The 15,927-nt window shown below is 35.7% G+C and overlaps 1 protein-coding gene across 1 annotated transcript in view; it reads left to right on the top strand.

Moving 5' to 3' along the window:
- The window catches only part of LOC123530964 (glucocorticoid-induced transcript 1 protein-like), a 59,817-nt gene that overhangs the window by 8,399 nt on the left and 35,491 nt on the right, over positions 1–15,927 (top strand). Inside the window, exons 2-4 of the mRNA XM_053517410.1 lie at positions 4,176–4,345; positions 9,473–9,577; positions 11,727–11,927. Of these exons, the coding sequence (XP_053373385.1) occupies positions 4,176–4,345; positions 9,473–9,577; positions 11,727–11,927 (476 nt within the window). The remainder of the gene's footprint in view (positions 1–4,175; positions 4,346–9,472; positions 9,578–11,726; positions 11,928–15,927) is intronic.

Raw genomic sequence — 15,927 nt, 5'->3', positions numbered from 1 at the left:
TTTTCTGAAACGTACAACCCTAAATGATTGTGGACAGGATCAGTCATTTTCTGTATTTCATTTGTTTTAAAAAGTGAAACAAATAGAGGTTATGGCGGCCTCCATGGCCGAGAGGTTAAGGTGACTGATTAGAACCCTTGCCAACTTGCTTGGGTTGTTGAATTCTCAAAGTGATGAAGCCATTATCAGCTGACATACAGAAGGTTTGTAGTCTTGCTTACTGGAGAGGTACCTGGGGCTTTCCTCCACCATTAAAGCTGGAAGAGCTGCGATAATGACCTAAAATGTGCTGATGCGACTCATAACCCGACAGAAACAAACATAACGAAGAGTACTACTTTTTCTTTCCGTATGTTGAATCACGTTAATGTAATCAATCCGTAGGCGTAGGTATAATTTGAATACCCATAAACGCAATCATGGCTTTCTTGCTGAAAAATGCCATGATTAAAAAGAGCTGTTTTCGCAAAAAAATGTTTGCACAATGAAAGAAGTGTAAAAGTTGAGTGCAAATTTGTTGTACCCTGTATTTATACTGGTCGAGGCTGAAATAAAAGCTAAATTGGTATGAAATCATTAATTTTATGAGGGAATTTAGTGATTAATGTTGTATTTCGCCTTTCTTATGACTGTTCATCATGCAATGTTGACAAAGCTAAGAGTTTAGACGGTTGTTATTTCTAGATTATGTCGGAAGTCTTACAAGTTTGAAACCTTAAAGATATTTTGCCATACTTTAATTATGTCATGTTTAAAGAAACATTTGATGTTTATGTTCAGGCATGCCCCTTTAAGGATTTTTGTTTTGTGTTTAATTTCACGATGACATAATAATAGGTCATATGGTGTCTTTCTAGCTGTTGATGGTGGAGGGCATTGTTTCATAATGGGCAGGCACCTGAGAAATCACAGAGTTTCTTATAAGCCTGTCTGTGCAGAGCTTGACAAATCCACTCATCCCCTCATGTAAAACTCGTTTTGCAGGAAGAGTGCAGTTTTGACCGAAAACATGATAAATCAGATTAAAACAGACTCTGAGAGCAGCGCAGAAGCTGGATATTAAAATATATAAAACTGAAGTTGACTTGATGTTCGCAACTCAAAAAGTCCATCCCGCTCAAAAATTTCGGTACCTCATTATGATTGCATTAGCTAGACGCTCAGTATTCCAGAACAAGATTATGGCGTGTACCATTTTTAACAGTCTTTAAAGTAGATGCTGTCTACTTTCAAAGGTTTTGTCAAGCCCTGCAGTGTCATTGGGAAAAGTCCTGTCTGACGCTGGCAGACATGTTAGGTCATAATTTCTTTTGTCTGCCAGTGGGAAATTTAAAAGACACTGTAAATTATAAAATCGCACATTACTTGTAGTTTTTGATGTCAGTAATATGACATCACAATGCACCTCAGTATCTTGTCTTTTCCCTAGGGAAAAGATAAGGTGATCTTCTACCTGAATATCTTTATCTTTCTCACTTATGATATGCAAGAACATAGAATCGACAGGAAGCTGGGCTGCTGTTCTTTCTAAAAACAAGAACTCTTAGAATTTTGGAAGTTATAGGTTCACGCCCTGTCTGCGTCATACCAAAGAGGTGAGACATGTTACTGGTAGTTTTTCCCTTGCTTGACACTCAGCATTAGGATAGTTTAATAGAACTCCGGTCAGCCTATGTCAGTGACTCGGTATATGACTAGGTGGGGTATCATGTCGCATGTCTATTGTGTGATATTCCAGTGAGGTAGCAGTCTAAAGATGGGTATTACTCTTACTACTACAAGTCATCGGTTATAATTTATGACTGAAAAGTTGTTGAAAAAGACACTAAACCCGAACATGTCCCCTTTGACTGACTCTGACTGACAATTGGTCTGTGAGATAATGCTGATTGATTGATCAGAGTAACATTCTTGTTGAATGAATTGATAAAATCTTAGCATAGGTTTAATATTGTCACGAAGATGATAATTTCAACCCATGTCAATTTCATCAATAAATGATGACCTCATTTCATGAAAATCAATTGTCACCAATTGATTGCACATAAGCCATCACCTAGGTACAAGGTATTAAGGAGAGTGATTTTGCGCGAAAGAATTCACTGACGTCACCTAGTTTTTCCAATACATTCATCCTTGTGATAAATATGACACACTGGAAAACCGTAGTAATTCTGTTTCAGAATTTCAGTCTCGATCTTAAATGGAATTTTCTTGTATAAATGCCGGTTCTCATTTTGCATATCTATTCCATTAAAGGGACTAACCCACACATTTTAGGTGAAAAATAAGTTCTCTAAAAATCCATAAAAAGTGAGTACTCTGAAAGTGACTAGTGGTACAAAGTTACTGATGTAAGATTGTCGCAAGATATTCTTATAAAATACTGTGCAGGAGGTAGTAAACCATTGCAATGCTTTTGAAATAATGCAGAAAATTTACATTCTTCTTGCATTTTACCAATGTCTTACTTTAATTTTCACACTATCATTTTCCAGTGAATATACACTCATGATTCTGTGCCAAACTTGATGGAAATGAACATGCCCAAACTGAGGGCGAGTAGCTTTACGACATTTTTACTGTTTTTCCTTAGTGTATTTGCTGTCTAGGCAGTAATTTACTACCAATTAAAAGCCAACAGTCTCCCTGAAGCAGAGGAAACCAGATTTTATGTGATTTTGGAAAACATGTTGCACTTTAATTAGAAAATTTTCTGTAGATCTGATGAGCAGGAAGCATGTTGCATGTAAATGTTTTGTTGGCTTTTTAACCTTTTTCCCTAATATGAAAATTAGACCACACATGCAGAGGGTATGAGAATACAAAGTATGAAAAGATTCACTTAAACATCTACCCCATTACCTTAATTTTTTTTCACCTCGGATATTAAACCAACAAATTACATTACAGGGATACAAATATATTCATAATACAATTGAGTTTTACTGATACAGCTCTTGTTGGGCTGTTACAGTTCATGTTGGGCTGGTACCGTTCATGTTGGATTGATACAGTTCTTGTTGGGCTCGTACAGTTCATGTTGGTTTGGTACAGTTCATGTTGGATTGATACAGTTCATGTTGGACTGGTACAGTTCATGTTGGGCTGGTTCCGTTCATGTTACTTAGATTGGTACAATTCATGTTGGACAGGTACAGTTCATGTTGGATTGATACAGTTCATGTTGGGCTGGTACCATTCATGTTGGATTGATACAGTTCATGTTGGACTGGTACAGTTCATGTTGGACTGGTACAGTTCATGTTGGGCTTGTACCGTTCATGTTGGATTGATACAGTTCATGTTGGACTGGTACAGTTCATGTTACTTAGATTGGTACAATTCATGTTGGACAGGTACAGTTCATGTTCTGGTACCATTCTTGTTAGACTGGTACAGTTCATGTTGGATTGGTACAGTTCATGTTGGATTGATACAGTTCATGTTGGACTGGTACTGTTAATGTTACTTAGATTGGTACAATTCATGTTGGACAGGTACAGTTCATGTTCTGGTACCATTCTTGTTAGACTGGTACAGTTCATGTTGGATTGGTACCATTCATGTTGGATTGATACAGTTCATGTTGGACTGGTACTGTTAATGTTACTTAGATTGGTACAATTCATGTTGGACAGGTACAGTTCATGTTCTGGTACCATTCTTGTTAGACTGGTACAGTTCATGTTGGATTGGTACAGTTCATGTTACTTTGATTGGTACAATTCATGTTGGACTGGTACAATTCATGTTCTGGTACCATTCTTGTTAGACTGGTACAGTTCATGTTGGATTGGTACAGTTCATGTTGGACTGGTACAGTTCATGTTGGGTTAGTACGCGTTCAGTTAATGTTGGACTGGTACTATAATTCATGTTTGACTGATAGTTTATATCGGCTGGTACAGTTGTACATGGTTTTGTTTTTGCTCCTCTGAACAAGCAGTTTTACTTGAAAAAAAAAACATGCATGAAAATTAACCAGCATTATATGTCCAGAGGTATAATCAGGTAAGGTAAGAGGTGGGGATGTCTTCAAAACTCGAAAGGGTCTTGATTATATATATAATTACGCAGTCTTCAGAAGTCAGAAGTTGTGAAGTCAACCATATTTTATAAAGAATTGTTTATTTGAAAAATTTGTTATTCTATTATTAATATTAAAATTTCAGTTGAGAGACCGAAAGCAATCAGAGTAAGTCCTGCATCATCATCCCTACGTCGAACAAGCTCCCTCGATACGATTGGTCCCTATTTGAAGGGACAATGGCCAGTAGATATCGGAGGATGTCATCATCACACACAGTCATCTGGGACATTCATGGAAGACAAAGGGACACAGGTTAGTTTTTCTGTTACCAGCAGATAACAAGTTAAAAGTAGAAAATCTAGGAATATTGGTATTGCGGAGTTTAGTAAACTGTTGAGTGGTAAGCTTTAATTCTAAGACTAGGTATGTGCCCAGTTGATGAATTCCGCTTTTGTACTTTTAAAAAGCAGTGATCATACTTTGGGGAGAATCCATCGGTTTTACCAGAAATTTCCTGTTGTTTTTATGCCCCCGGCATCTGCATCGCGGGAGGGATATAGTGATTGTCCTGTTCGTCTGTTCGTCCATCTGTACGAGGTTAACCAAATGGGACCGTTTCGTCTAGCATCAATACCCCTAACTAGAATGACTTGAAACTAATGCAGATGTAACCTGTGACCATTCTTCATCTTCAGACATCACCTGACCTCAGTTTGACCTTGAACTTGACCTCGTTTTGGACTCGGGTTGCTTTGTACTGACAAGGATGCCACCGTGGGCATCAAGCGTTTATTGAACACAGCACCTTGTTTTTTTGGTTTTTTTTTGCTTTCTGTGTAAATTGTTAAGGGTTTTAGATATAGCTATAAAGTAAGGATGAAAATTAATGGTTTACACAGCAAGTATTTTTTTCATTTTATGTTAGATTTTGTAATGATTTTAAGTGATAAATTTGCTCCTAAGCTGTTATCTTCAAGAAGCAGTTTGCTGCATTTTTAAGGGTCTCTTTCATCAAAAGTGATTTCATGCAATTTGGTAAAAGATAGAGACCTGTAAAAGCTCATTGATAGAGCGTTTTTGTTTCTTGAAAATAACACTTAAATGTCAGCCTACTTTCCCTGGTAAAAGTAATTTAAGGTGTTATAATATTATGCGGTAACCACAAAAATATGTTTTGCCTCAAACCACAAGAAGTTTTTTAAATGTAACTAAGTGATATGCAGCTTCTGGTTTTTGTAGAAAGCTGACTGAAATATAGTTTTCATCTCATTATTGACATGAGTGAGCCTTAATTTATATGAAATTGAATTTATACATTATCAGGTAGTCAACTGCTACAGTATGTATATAAATTGGCAAGTTAATGAACACTTTCCTTTATCCCTAGACCCCTGTAACCACTGAGCAGACGCCTCTTGCACATTTTTCTGAAGTTGTATGCCCTAACATACATGTACAGTATTACCACCCATATTTGAAATTCAACTGAACAGTAAGCATGATCTGGGAGCATTATATACAGTCAAGGTTCCATGTGTCTTAGTAAATGTCGAAGAGTGAGAGAAATGTGACACCAGACCAGGACCCAAACCCAGTCCCCTTGGCAGACTGTTCTGAGACTCTAAAAATAGGTGGAACCTCGAACATGTTCAACCCAATTTTATGTTTTTATACCTTAAGTTATAGGACTCTGGCCTTTCCAAGTGGTCTAACAGAAAATCATTTCATTGCTTATATATATCAACAAACCTATAGTGCTGTCATTTAGAAGATAATGAAAATTTAATTGCCAATTGTAAAACCTTTTGAGTGCATTGTCCCATTGATTACAGTGCGAAGGCTAGATTAAATTACCTAATCATTGCTTGTACACATTCATTTCATTGTAAAAAAGGTTCACAAAAACAGTTTTTGTCATGTTAAAGCATTTCCTACTATTAAAATCCTTTGTACTATAGTTGTAATTTCCTGAACTGGTGCCAGTTTTTCTTGGCAGGGTACCATATTAGCCTTGTTATGAAATAAGTCTCTAATTTGTTATAATGATTGATTGGTTTTACATTGTGAAATAGGCCAGTTTGGAATAAATATACCATAGGTTTTAAAAGTCCAAAGTTTACACCAAGTTGGTCACAGATTTCCTGTCATTATCCGAAGAAAAGTTTATAATTATGTGATAAATTGACCTTGCATTTTAAAGCTATGATTTGATGATTTTGTACAATAGGAGAGATTTATGGATTCCTAAGTTTTACTGTCAACAATGTGGTTATTTTTCCACCAGTAAATTGGGCTAATATTAATGAATCAGTGTACATGTATTTCACACAAAAAAACCCCGAGGGTCCCATTCACCCACTCCTTGGTCAGTTTCTATAGTTTTTAACTTGGAAGAAAAAGGCTTTTCATGCTGACAATGTGACAGTCATTTTGCAAAAAGTGAAATTTACAGTGTGAAAAACTTATGATAAAACGGATCTGTGTAATAGATCATTACAAGGCCAAAATTAAAAATATGTTAAACTTTGTTTGCTGTCTCCCTACCTATCCGCTTAAAATGCTGCGCCCTAAAAGTTTTTGTTGGACAATGCTGGTCAAATTTTTTTTAGCTCACCTGTCACAAAGTGACAAGGTGAGCTTTTGTGATCGCGTGGCGTCCGTCGTCCGTCCGTCCGTGCGTAAACTTTTGCTTGTGACCACTCTAGAGGTCACATTTTTCATAGGATCTTTATGAAAGTTGGTCAGAATGTTCATCTTGATGATATCTAGGTCAAGTTCGAAACTGGGTCACGTGCGGTCAAAAACTAGGTCAGTAGGTCTAAAAATAGAAAAACCTTGTGACCTCTCTAGAGGCCATATTTTTCTTGAGATCTTCATGAAAATTGGTCAAAATGTTCACCTTGATGATATCTAGGTCAAGTCCGAAACTGGGTCACGTGGGGTCAAAAACTAGGTCAGTAGGTCTAAAAATAGAAAAACCTTGTGACCTCTCTAGAGGCCATATTTCTCAATGGATCTTCATGAAAATTGGTCAGAATGTACAGCTTGATGATATCTAGGTCAAGTTTGAAACTGGGTCATGTGGGGTCAAAAACTAGGTCAGTAGGTCTAAAAATAGAAAAACCTTGTGACCTCTCTAGAGGCCATATTTCTCAATGGATCTTCATGAAAATTGGTCAGAATGTTCACCTTGATGATATCTAGGTCAAGTTTGAAACTGGGTCACATGGGGTCAAAAACTAGGTCAGTAGGTCTGAAAATAGAAAAACTTTGTGACCTCTCTAGAGGCAATATTTTTCATGGGATCTTTATGAAAATTAGTCAGAATGTTCACCTTGATGATATCTAAGTCAAGTCCAAAACTGGGTCACGTGCGGTCAATAACTAGGTCGGTAGATCTAAAAATAGAAAAACCTTGTGACCTCTCTAGAGGCCATATTTTTCAAGAGATCTTCATGAAAATTGATCAGAATGTTCATCTTGATGATATCTAGGTCAAATTCGAAACTGGGTCACATGCGGTCAAAAACTAGGTCAGTAGGTCTAAAAATAGAAAAGCCTTGTGATGTCTCTAGAGGCCATATTTCTCAATGGATCTTCATGAAAATTGGTGAGAGTGTTCAGCTTGATGATATCTAGGTCAAGTTCATAACTGGGTCGTGTGCATTCAAAAACTAGGTCAGTAGGTCGAAAAATAGAAAAACCTTGTGACCTCTCTAGAGGCCATATTTTTCATGAGATCTTCATAAAAATTGGTGAGAATGTTCACTTGATGATATCTAGGTCAAGTTCAAAAGTGCATCACTTGCCTTCAAAAACTAGGTCATTAGGTCAAATAATAGAAAAACCTTGTGATCTCTCTAGAGGTCATATTTTTCATTGGATCTTCATGAAAATTGGTCAGAATGTTTTATCTTGATGATATCTAGGTCACATGTGCTAAAAAACTAGGTCATTATGTCAAATAATAGAAATAACGACATCATACTCAGTTCAACACTGGGTCATGTGGGGATAGGTGAGCGATTCAGGACCATCATGGTCCTCTTGTTTAAGTTGCGATATGAGAAATGCCGAATATATTTCAAGTAAGCACCTACACCTACCCGCTTAAAATGCTGCGCCCTAAAAGTTTTTGTTGGACAATGCTGGTTAAATTTTTTTTTAAGTTGCGATATGAGAAATGCCGAATATATTTCAAGTAAGCACCTACACCTACCCGCTTAAAATGCTGCGCCCTAAAAGTTTTTGTTGGACAATGCTGGTCAAATTTTTTTTTAAGTTGCGATATGAGAAATGCCGAATATATTTCAAGTAAGCAAAATAAAAAGTAAGAAAGTTTAAATTGTATTATTTAATTTCATCCTTTTATACAACACAATATTATACAGATTTGCAGAAGAAATATAGTGTAAGAAACGATCATATATCTACTGTCTATTGGTAGAAGTATAATCCCCTCACACACACACACAAATAAAATAATAATAATATTAATAACTGCCTACCTACCCAACTTTAAAAAGTAAGGCCGGGAGACAGCAAACAAAGACTTTTTTAAATGTGGCCCAAAGGTCTGCTTCTTTTAATGTGCCATATTTCTTAAAAGAAACATGGTAATATTATGTTACTCTTTCCAGAAGATTGGTAATAATGTATGAATTTTATAACTACCACCATATTCCAAGGACAAATTCAGAAGGTAGAATGCACTTAGTCAGTATAGTTACCTCGTTCAGGGCATCGTTATACTTTATTTTTTCTCAAAAAAAAACCCCTCCTGTAGGTTTTGTGGCAAGAAGCAGTGGCGCCAGGAAAATTCATATTCAATTTTTAAGCATTTTAGTGTAAACATTGATACGAATGAATTGTCCTTATTTGGTTTGCAGTTGTTTACTTTTCTAAGCACATTTTTTGCAGTATTGGGTATCAAAGGAAACATTTTGATATGGAAAATCTAGTGTAAACAGTAGAAGTGATGAGATTTTGCAATATTTTTGCTTCAAACGTCATGCAATGTGATAGCCCAATTGGGAGACAAATAGCTTACTACCCGGATATTAGGAATTTGTTCCCCTGAAAAAGGTGAATGTTTCCTATGACTGTTTTAAATGTAGACAGTATGTGTTTTTCTTTGTTTGTCCTCCAACTCCGTTTAACCTTTAACCTGCTGGTAGCTAGTGATTTAGCCTTTGCGACCAGTGCAGACCAGCCAGACTAGCCAACACATTTATTTAAGCTGGATTGTGATGAAAGCTTCAAGCTAAGTTTTACCAATTTCGAGTCTGCTTCATACTTGTGTCAAATGCAAAGGCATGGTTGTGACTCCAGTGGGGCTTGAACACATGAACCCCAGGTTAATCTGCCAACATCTCAACCACTAGACCACCGTCGGCCTTGCATTATTTGTTTGTTGATGTTATGCGATATATGTTTCAGACTCCTGAAGACTGGCATGTGGAAGTAGCGGAGCGTAAGGCGGAAAAAAAGAAAAAGAAACACAGACGATCAGCGTCATTTGGACATGCTGATAAAAAATTAGCTGTAAGTATTTTGTAGGCAGCTTATAGATTATGAATTACATGTAAGTTATAATTGCTTTTACTTCACTATGCCTTGTTGCTTCAAAATGAAGAATTTTTAGGTACATGTGCTTGAAGATACGGGGAAGTATTAGCTAATCATTGAACATGTTGAAAACCATAATTATGCTGTTTATTGGCTGAATAGCAGCTAATGATTCTATCATGCCAGTATGTCATTCCTCAAGCCATTAAAAATCACAAATCACACAATGTTTGAACTGTTAAACCTCAGAAATCTGTTGCCCATATATACTGTACGGAGATATATATTACATCTTTACAGAAAAGCTCCTTTGAAATTTGCTGTAAACATCGTATTTCATACATATAAAAAGTTCACAATAACTCCGTTATACACTGTAGTTTTATTCAATAGGCGTCATGTTAGCTGTTTGCTTAACTGATGTGAGTTGGGTACTTATTCATCGGTGTTGAACAGATTAAATAGTTTATTTGCATAAATTTCTGTATAATTGAAAATGTTTAAACAGCTCAAATATTTATTTGTGTATTTGTTCTTTCATATATTTAAAAGGAACATTTATAAAAAAAAAATGTTGTTGAGCTACATACATGTACATTTGTGTATAAATGAAGATAAATAGTAAAAACGTCTGAATTAAAAAAAAAAAAAAAAATACCATATTTATCTAAATGAATGCATATTTGGTGAATGTTTTTTCCCTACTGATGAGGGGCCAAAAAAAAAGTCTGTTTCCAGTCTCCCTACCAACCCTCTTTTTTTTTTACCCCCTACCCTAAACTTTTTATTGGGGATAATTTTCGGCCATTTGATTTTTAGAAAAATATTTCCATTTCATTTTAAACCTTTCGCGTCGTTTCGCTGAAATATGCAGTTCTGATTGGTTGGCAGTTATATCAAAGATGGCAGCTCCTGTGTTGCTGGCTTCATCAGTTTAACTAAAGCTTTTTTGCAATATAAAATGGGCAAAAACTTACTATTGTTCCAGATCTCAAAATAGTTGATGACATATTTCACCAGTATCATGATTTACCTGGCAGCTCTTCATCATCGGAGAACGGAGAATTTAAAGGCCTCAAAAAAAAAAAAAAAAAAGAAGATTCCTACCTACCTACCTACCCTCTTTTTTTTTTGACAGGAGACTGGAAACAGACTTTTTTTTGGGGCCTGGGAATGGGGCCCGTGGCCTTTACAATTGGGAAAAATGTCATTTACATACAGAAAGTACTTTCACAGAAGCTCATTGATGATGTGTGTTTTTGGAGGGGCCATAATTCCCCTAAGACCCTGTGTTGAATCGTAAAATTTAAGAAAAACTTACACAGGAAGCCTGTTCAATAATTTCTACAGAATACATTTCTCGTTTAAGTGTTATGTTCGGCTTTAATTTGATAGATGTTTTTAGAGAATCTCACTAAGACACATTCTATGAACAGGAAAGAAAGTCACTGTAAACTTCAAATTTAGCTAGACTTTCTTCTGTTTTTTTTGTTTTTTTGCAAGTAGAATTTGCTTCAACTTGCTAAATGAAAAAAAACCCTGCATTTTCTAACCACCATGCTTAACTCACCTAGGGAATCCAAAAATGCAGTTTAAACATTTGAGCAACTCATATACATATGATCATAAATAACAACCAAAAAACAAACCCAGAACATGTGGTAAACATAGTGTAGCTGTGGGTACTTGAGACATATGAAGGAGGCATGCATTGAATGTAACCACAAGCAATTTTAAAAAACATTCAGATGACTTTGACTGATTTTTCCAAGAAAGAACATTGATAGAAGTGGCCAATCAAAAATGTGGATCATTTGGCACAAAATATTTTCATTCGCCAAACAAAACAAGTATCATGAAGTTTGAAATTTATATATTTCTCAAGAACGTGAACTTAAATTTGAATCCTGGAAAAGGGCATTTATTAACCTTTAGCCTGCTGGCGGCAAGTGATTATCTGCCGGCTGATCATGGTCTGCACTGTTCACTATTCAGTTTGTCAATTTTCAGTGAACTCCCCCTCGAATAATAAATGGTATTTAGCAGGGTAAAGGTTAAAAATGCGCTTGCAGAAATTTTTTGTTTTTATTCTCACTGAAAACATTCTTTTGGTTTTATTTGATAGTTGAATAGTATACGACAGAAGTTACAGAAGACGAAGGACCAAGGAACAAAGCAGCGTTCCAGCCCGATACCTGGCAATCACAATGCATTACTACAGACAGCTCCGGCAGTCTTGATGCGATCTCCTGCCATTGGTATAATACACATTCCCAAAACCTCCATACCCCGGTGGCAGCGCAATAGTGTGGAGGGACTCAATCCAGTAAGTTTATGTTTATGTTTCATAGAATTTTCGGCCACTGGTATATAGCACAATTAATTCACAGTGCAAAAGCTATGCCTTGCGAATCCAAGATGTATCAAATTGTATAAATATCCCACATTTTCCCAAATTGTTGTACTTGGACCTAACAATTAGAAAAAAAGTGAAAAAATAAAAATTGTGTGATACTGCTTGAAAGTTTGTACAGAACAAAAAAAATGAGAATAAAAGAGGGAAATATCTAAAGAGAGAAAAACATCTATTATGTTAAAATTACCAGTTTCTTACAAACATATATGACAGCAGTTTTATGATCTAAACAAGAGTTTATATCCTAAAAAACTACTATCGAGTGTGGTCTATGCCTAAAGGGTTGTAACCTTTCACCTTCGGTCATTATTATGAATAATTTATTATTTTATTACTGCTTGTTATCTCTACCTAAAATTTTTCATTTAGTACTTGAAATAGGAATATGATATTATTAAAGGGGCACATTCAGACATATATGGCCCAAAAAAAGCACCTCTGCACAAAGCTCTGTATCTGTTACCACACTATGTCTTTGGTAACATTCAGATATGCATCATAAAATATCAAAGTTTTAAAGCAGCCGCAGTAGTGGAATAGTCAAGTTAGTGGTAAAAGAAATCTGACAGGTATGTGTGTGTTGTTGGGTCTGATCCCTGGCCAGATCATACCAAAGACTTAATCAAAGTGGTACTGCGTCCTCCCTTTGCGCTCAGCATAAATTGAATAGTTGTAGCACTGGAGTTGTGGACTGGGTGTCTTGACATTGTGTCTATGGCCTGATATACCAGTGAGGCAACACGCTGACATTAGTTTTGCATTGTGGTCAGTACTACAAGCAGACGTCATCATTATATGTCAGAAAAACTGTTAAAAACACAATGTACACACAAGCGCGCATGCACACGCACACACACACACACACACACACACACACACGACACACACACAAGAAAGTGCAACTATAAAATATCAGAATTGAGATTGTTAACCTTTTGAATGTGCAGCTAATTTCCTTAAGTTCTCCCGCTCCCCACTATCCCCATCCACCCCCATGAGACCTAACGAGGGCATTTATACATATTTTCGGGATTCAATATTTAAAAAAAATATCTGCCAAGAAATTGAAGAACTTATAATATTAGATTACTTTGTTCATAGTATTACTATTTAGTGCATGAGATGTGCTTCTTTAGGCTAAGCTGCTTTCAAACTATAATGCTAGCTGAAGATGATAGTATAAATATCTGATAAATTTTATTTTAGAAGTTAAAAATGTGTAAAAAATCAGTCACGTTATACGTGTTTGAAAATAAGATATCTTCGGCATAATAAAGTCACTGAAATTGATATATAAAGGTCACTGTACTGAGGTCTTCTTAAAATGGGCTTGATTTGCATCTATAGGGTAAATAAAAACTCTTCATGTTTTAATCCATTTAATGAAATGTCTGTAGATAGTCGGTTTTAGTTTAAAAATTAATCTTTAATCCCTTGAAGAGCAGATTTGATAAAATGCAGGAGGCCTTTTTTCATGTATAGAGATCAGATATGCTTCCCATGTCATGTAGTTTCAAGCTTTTCAAAGGAGTCCTAGCCATAGTACTTAGTACTTAATTTATATTATGTGATGTATTTTGGGTAACTTCTACCCATGTTTGAATATGCCAAGCCAGCTGAGCAGGTAGAGCACTAGACTAAGAAGACTATGGTTGCGTGTTTGATCCCTGCATGAGGCAGATGTTCTCTGTGACAGTTTGAATAAACACACTGTGTCTGAATTGAGATGTGGATCTCTTCATTAATTTGTGTGAGGAAGTAGGTCTTATCTGTAAAATAAAAAAAAGTTAGAACTAGTGTGTTAGTCAAGTACTGACCACTGTAAACAATTGAAATACTGCTGAAAAAAAAGGGATAAATTTATAGATTTTTAGACACTGTAAAAGCACATATTTTCGCGGGTCAAAATTCTGTGAATTTGAAATTTTGAGTATTTGCAAGGTTTAATATTTGCAACATTGTAAAAATGGTACCCAGCTTGAATTTGAATTATACAAATGGTGAATATTTGCGCAAGAAATAATTTTCGTGAGAAGGGCCTTGCGAATATATCGAAAATTAAACCCTCGCAATAATTTCTGCTTTTACAGTTTAACAAACTGAAATATAGGCGTGAGTCATTTGTTGTGGGCAGATGGTTACAAAACTTGTACTGAGATTGTTTTTTGAAATGATATTCTTCCTTGAATGTCAGACTGATCTATTAACAAACTGGCTTTAAAAATCAACTCAGACAGAAGACATGTTTTTTGGTTAAACATAAAAAACTTGCCCTTTTCTGTAAACAGAAATTTTAAAGTGAAAGGCTTCCTATTTCCACATGACGTCCTGATATGTGATAAAAACTTAAAACTGAATTAGGCATATCAATTCATTACAATACATTGACATTGTCGAAAATTTGCATTTAATTCTTTTCTTCAGTTGAAATGGAAATTTAATGTCAAACATTCCTAAACAGAAGCTGTTTATTGAAAAGCTGTGTTTATTTTCATTTTAAAGATAATCTTGAAATATTTTGTGTCTCCGATTTGCTTCTATGGCAATGGGTAATGCACAAGTATTTTATTATCGACATGTAGTGGATAGGGTACATGACCCTATCTGTTAAATCCACGTTTTACAGCTGTTCCAATTGATAAACTGGTGTTTGTGAAGAGATTTAGGCTATCAGATGGTATGGTTACCAGTCTAAATGGAGAAAATAAATCATCATGAAGTCTCCTAAAATTTTAGTGCTTTTTAACCAAACATTCATGTATATTAATTTTGTGTATTGAAACCTCAAATTGTTTTTTTTGTCTGATCATTTACAAGAAGGGAAAACAACATTTTTTTTTTTTTTTTAGAATAAAGTTTTTTATGTTGGATATGAATTATATATAATCATTTTCCACGTTGAAAAGCAATAAATCCACTTTGAAAAGCAATAAATTTCAACCGTATATAATGTTTTATTGCCTTCATAAGACATTTAATCCTCCTGTTCAATGATATTGTTTGTTTGGGTTTTTGATATCACATAGTCTGTAAACTTTACTTCCTAATATACATTCTGTAATTTTTGCATAATGTTCTTCACCATTGACACTTTTTAGTGAATGAGGATATTGAGCAGAATAATTATGTCTCCCCCCTCACCCCACACTTGGAGGAGATATATTGTTTAACCCTGTCTGACTCCGCCAGGCAGTCCATCCAACCATCACACTTCATTTCCGATCAATAACTGGAGAACCATTTAACCTAGAACCTTCAAACTTCATAGGGTGGTAGGCCTGGGCTTATGGAGTAGAAGGACCCTATAGTTTTTGGGATCACTCCATCAGTGGTCAGGGTCACAAGGGCCTGAACATGTAAAACCATTTCCATTCAATAACTTGAGAACCACTTGACCCAGTATGTTGAAACTTCATAGGATGATTAGACATGCAGAGTAGATGACCCCTATTGATTTTTGGGGTCACTCTGTTAAAGTAAAAGGTCACAGGGGCCAGAACATGGAAACCATCCAATCAATAACTTGAGAACCACATAACCTAGAATGTTTAAACTTCCTGGGATGATAAGACTTGCAGAGTAGATGACCCCTATTGATTTTAGGGTCACTCTGTTTAAGGTCAAGGTCACAGGGACCAGAACATGGAAATCTATTTCTGATCTGTAACTTAAGAACCATTTGACCCAGAACCTTCAAACTTAATAGGGTGATAGGACTTACAGAGTAGATGACCCATACATTTTTTTGAGGTCACTGCATCAAAGGCATGGATACCTATTTTTCACGGTCAACGGTAAATAAAAATAAAGATAAATAACTGATTAAAAATATTGTAAGATATTTTGCTAATAAACTGTTAAAATATGTATGTATATCCAGGTCGTCCTGAATAAAGAAATCAGGAGTTAA

The sequence above is a fragment of the Mercenaria mercenaria genome, chromosome 11, assembly GCF_021730395.1.
Source record: "Mercenaria mercenaria strain notata chromosome 11, MADL_Memer_1, whole genome shotgun sequence".
In the NCBI taxonomy this organism is placed as follows: domain Eukaryota; kingdom Metazoa; phylum Mollusca; class Bivalvia; order Venerida; family Veneridae; genus Mercenaria; species Mercenaria mercenaria.
The sequence above is the reverse complement of the archived record's forward strand: the minus strand, read 5'-3'. Positions and strand labels throughout refer to the sequence as shown.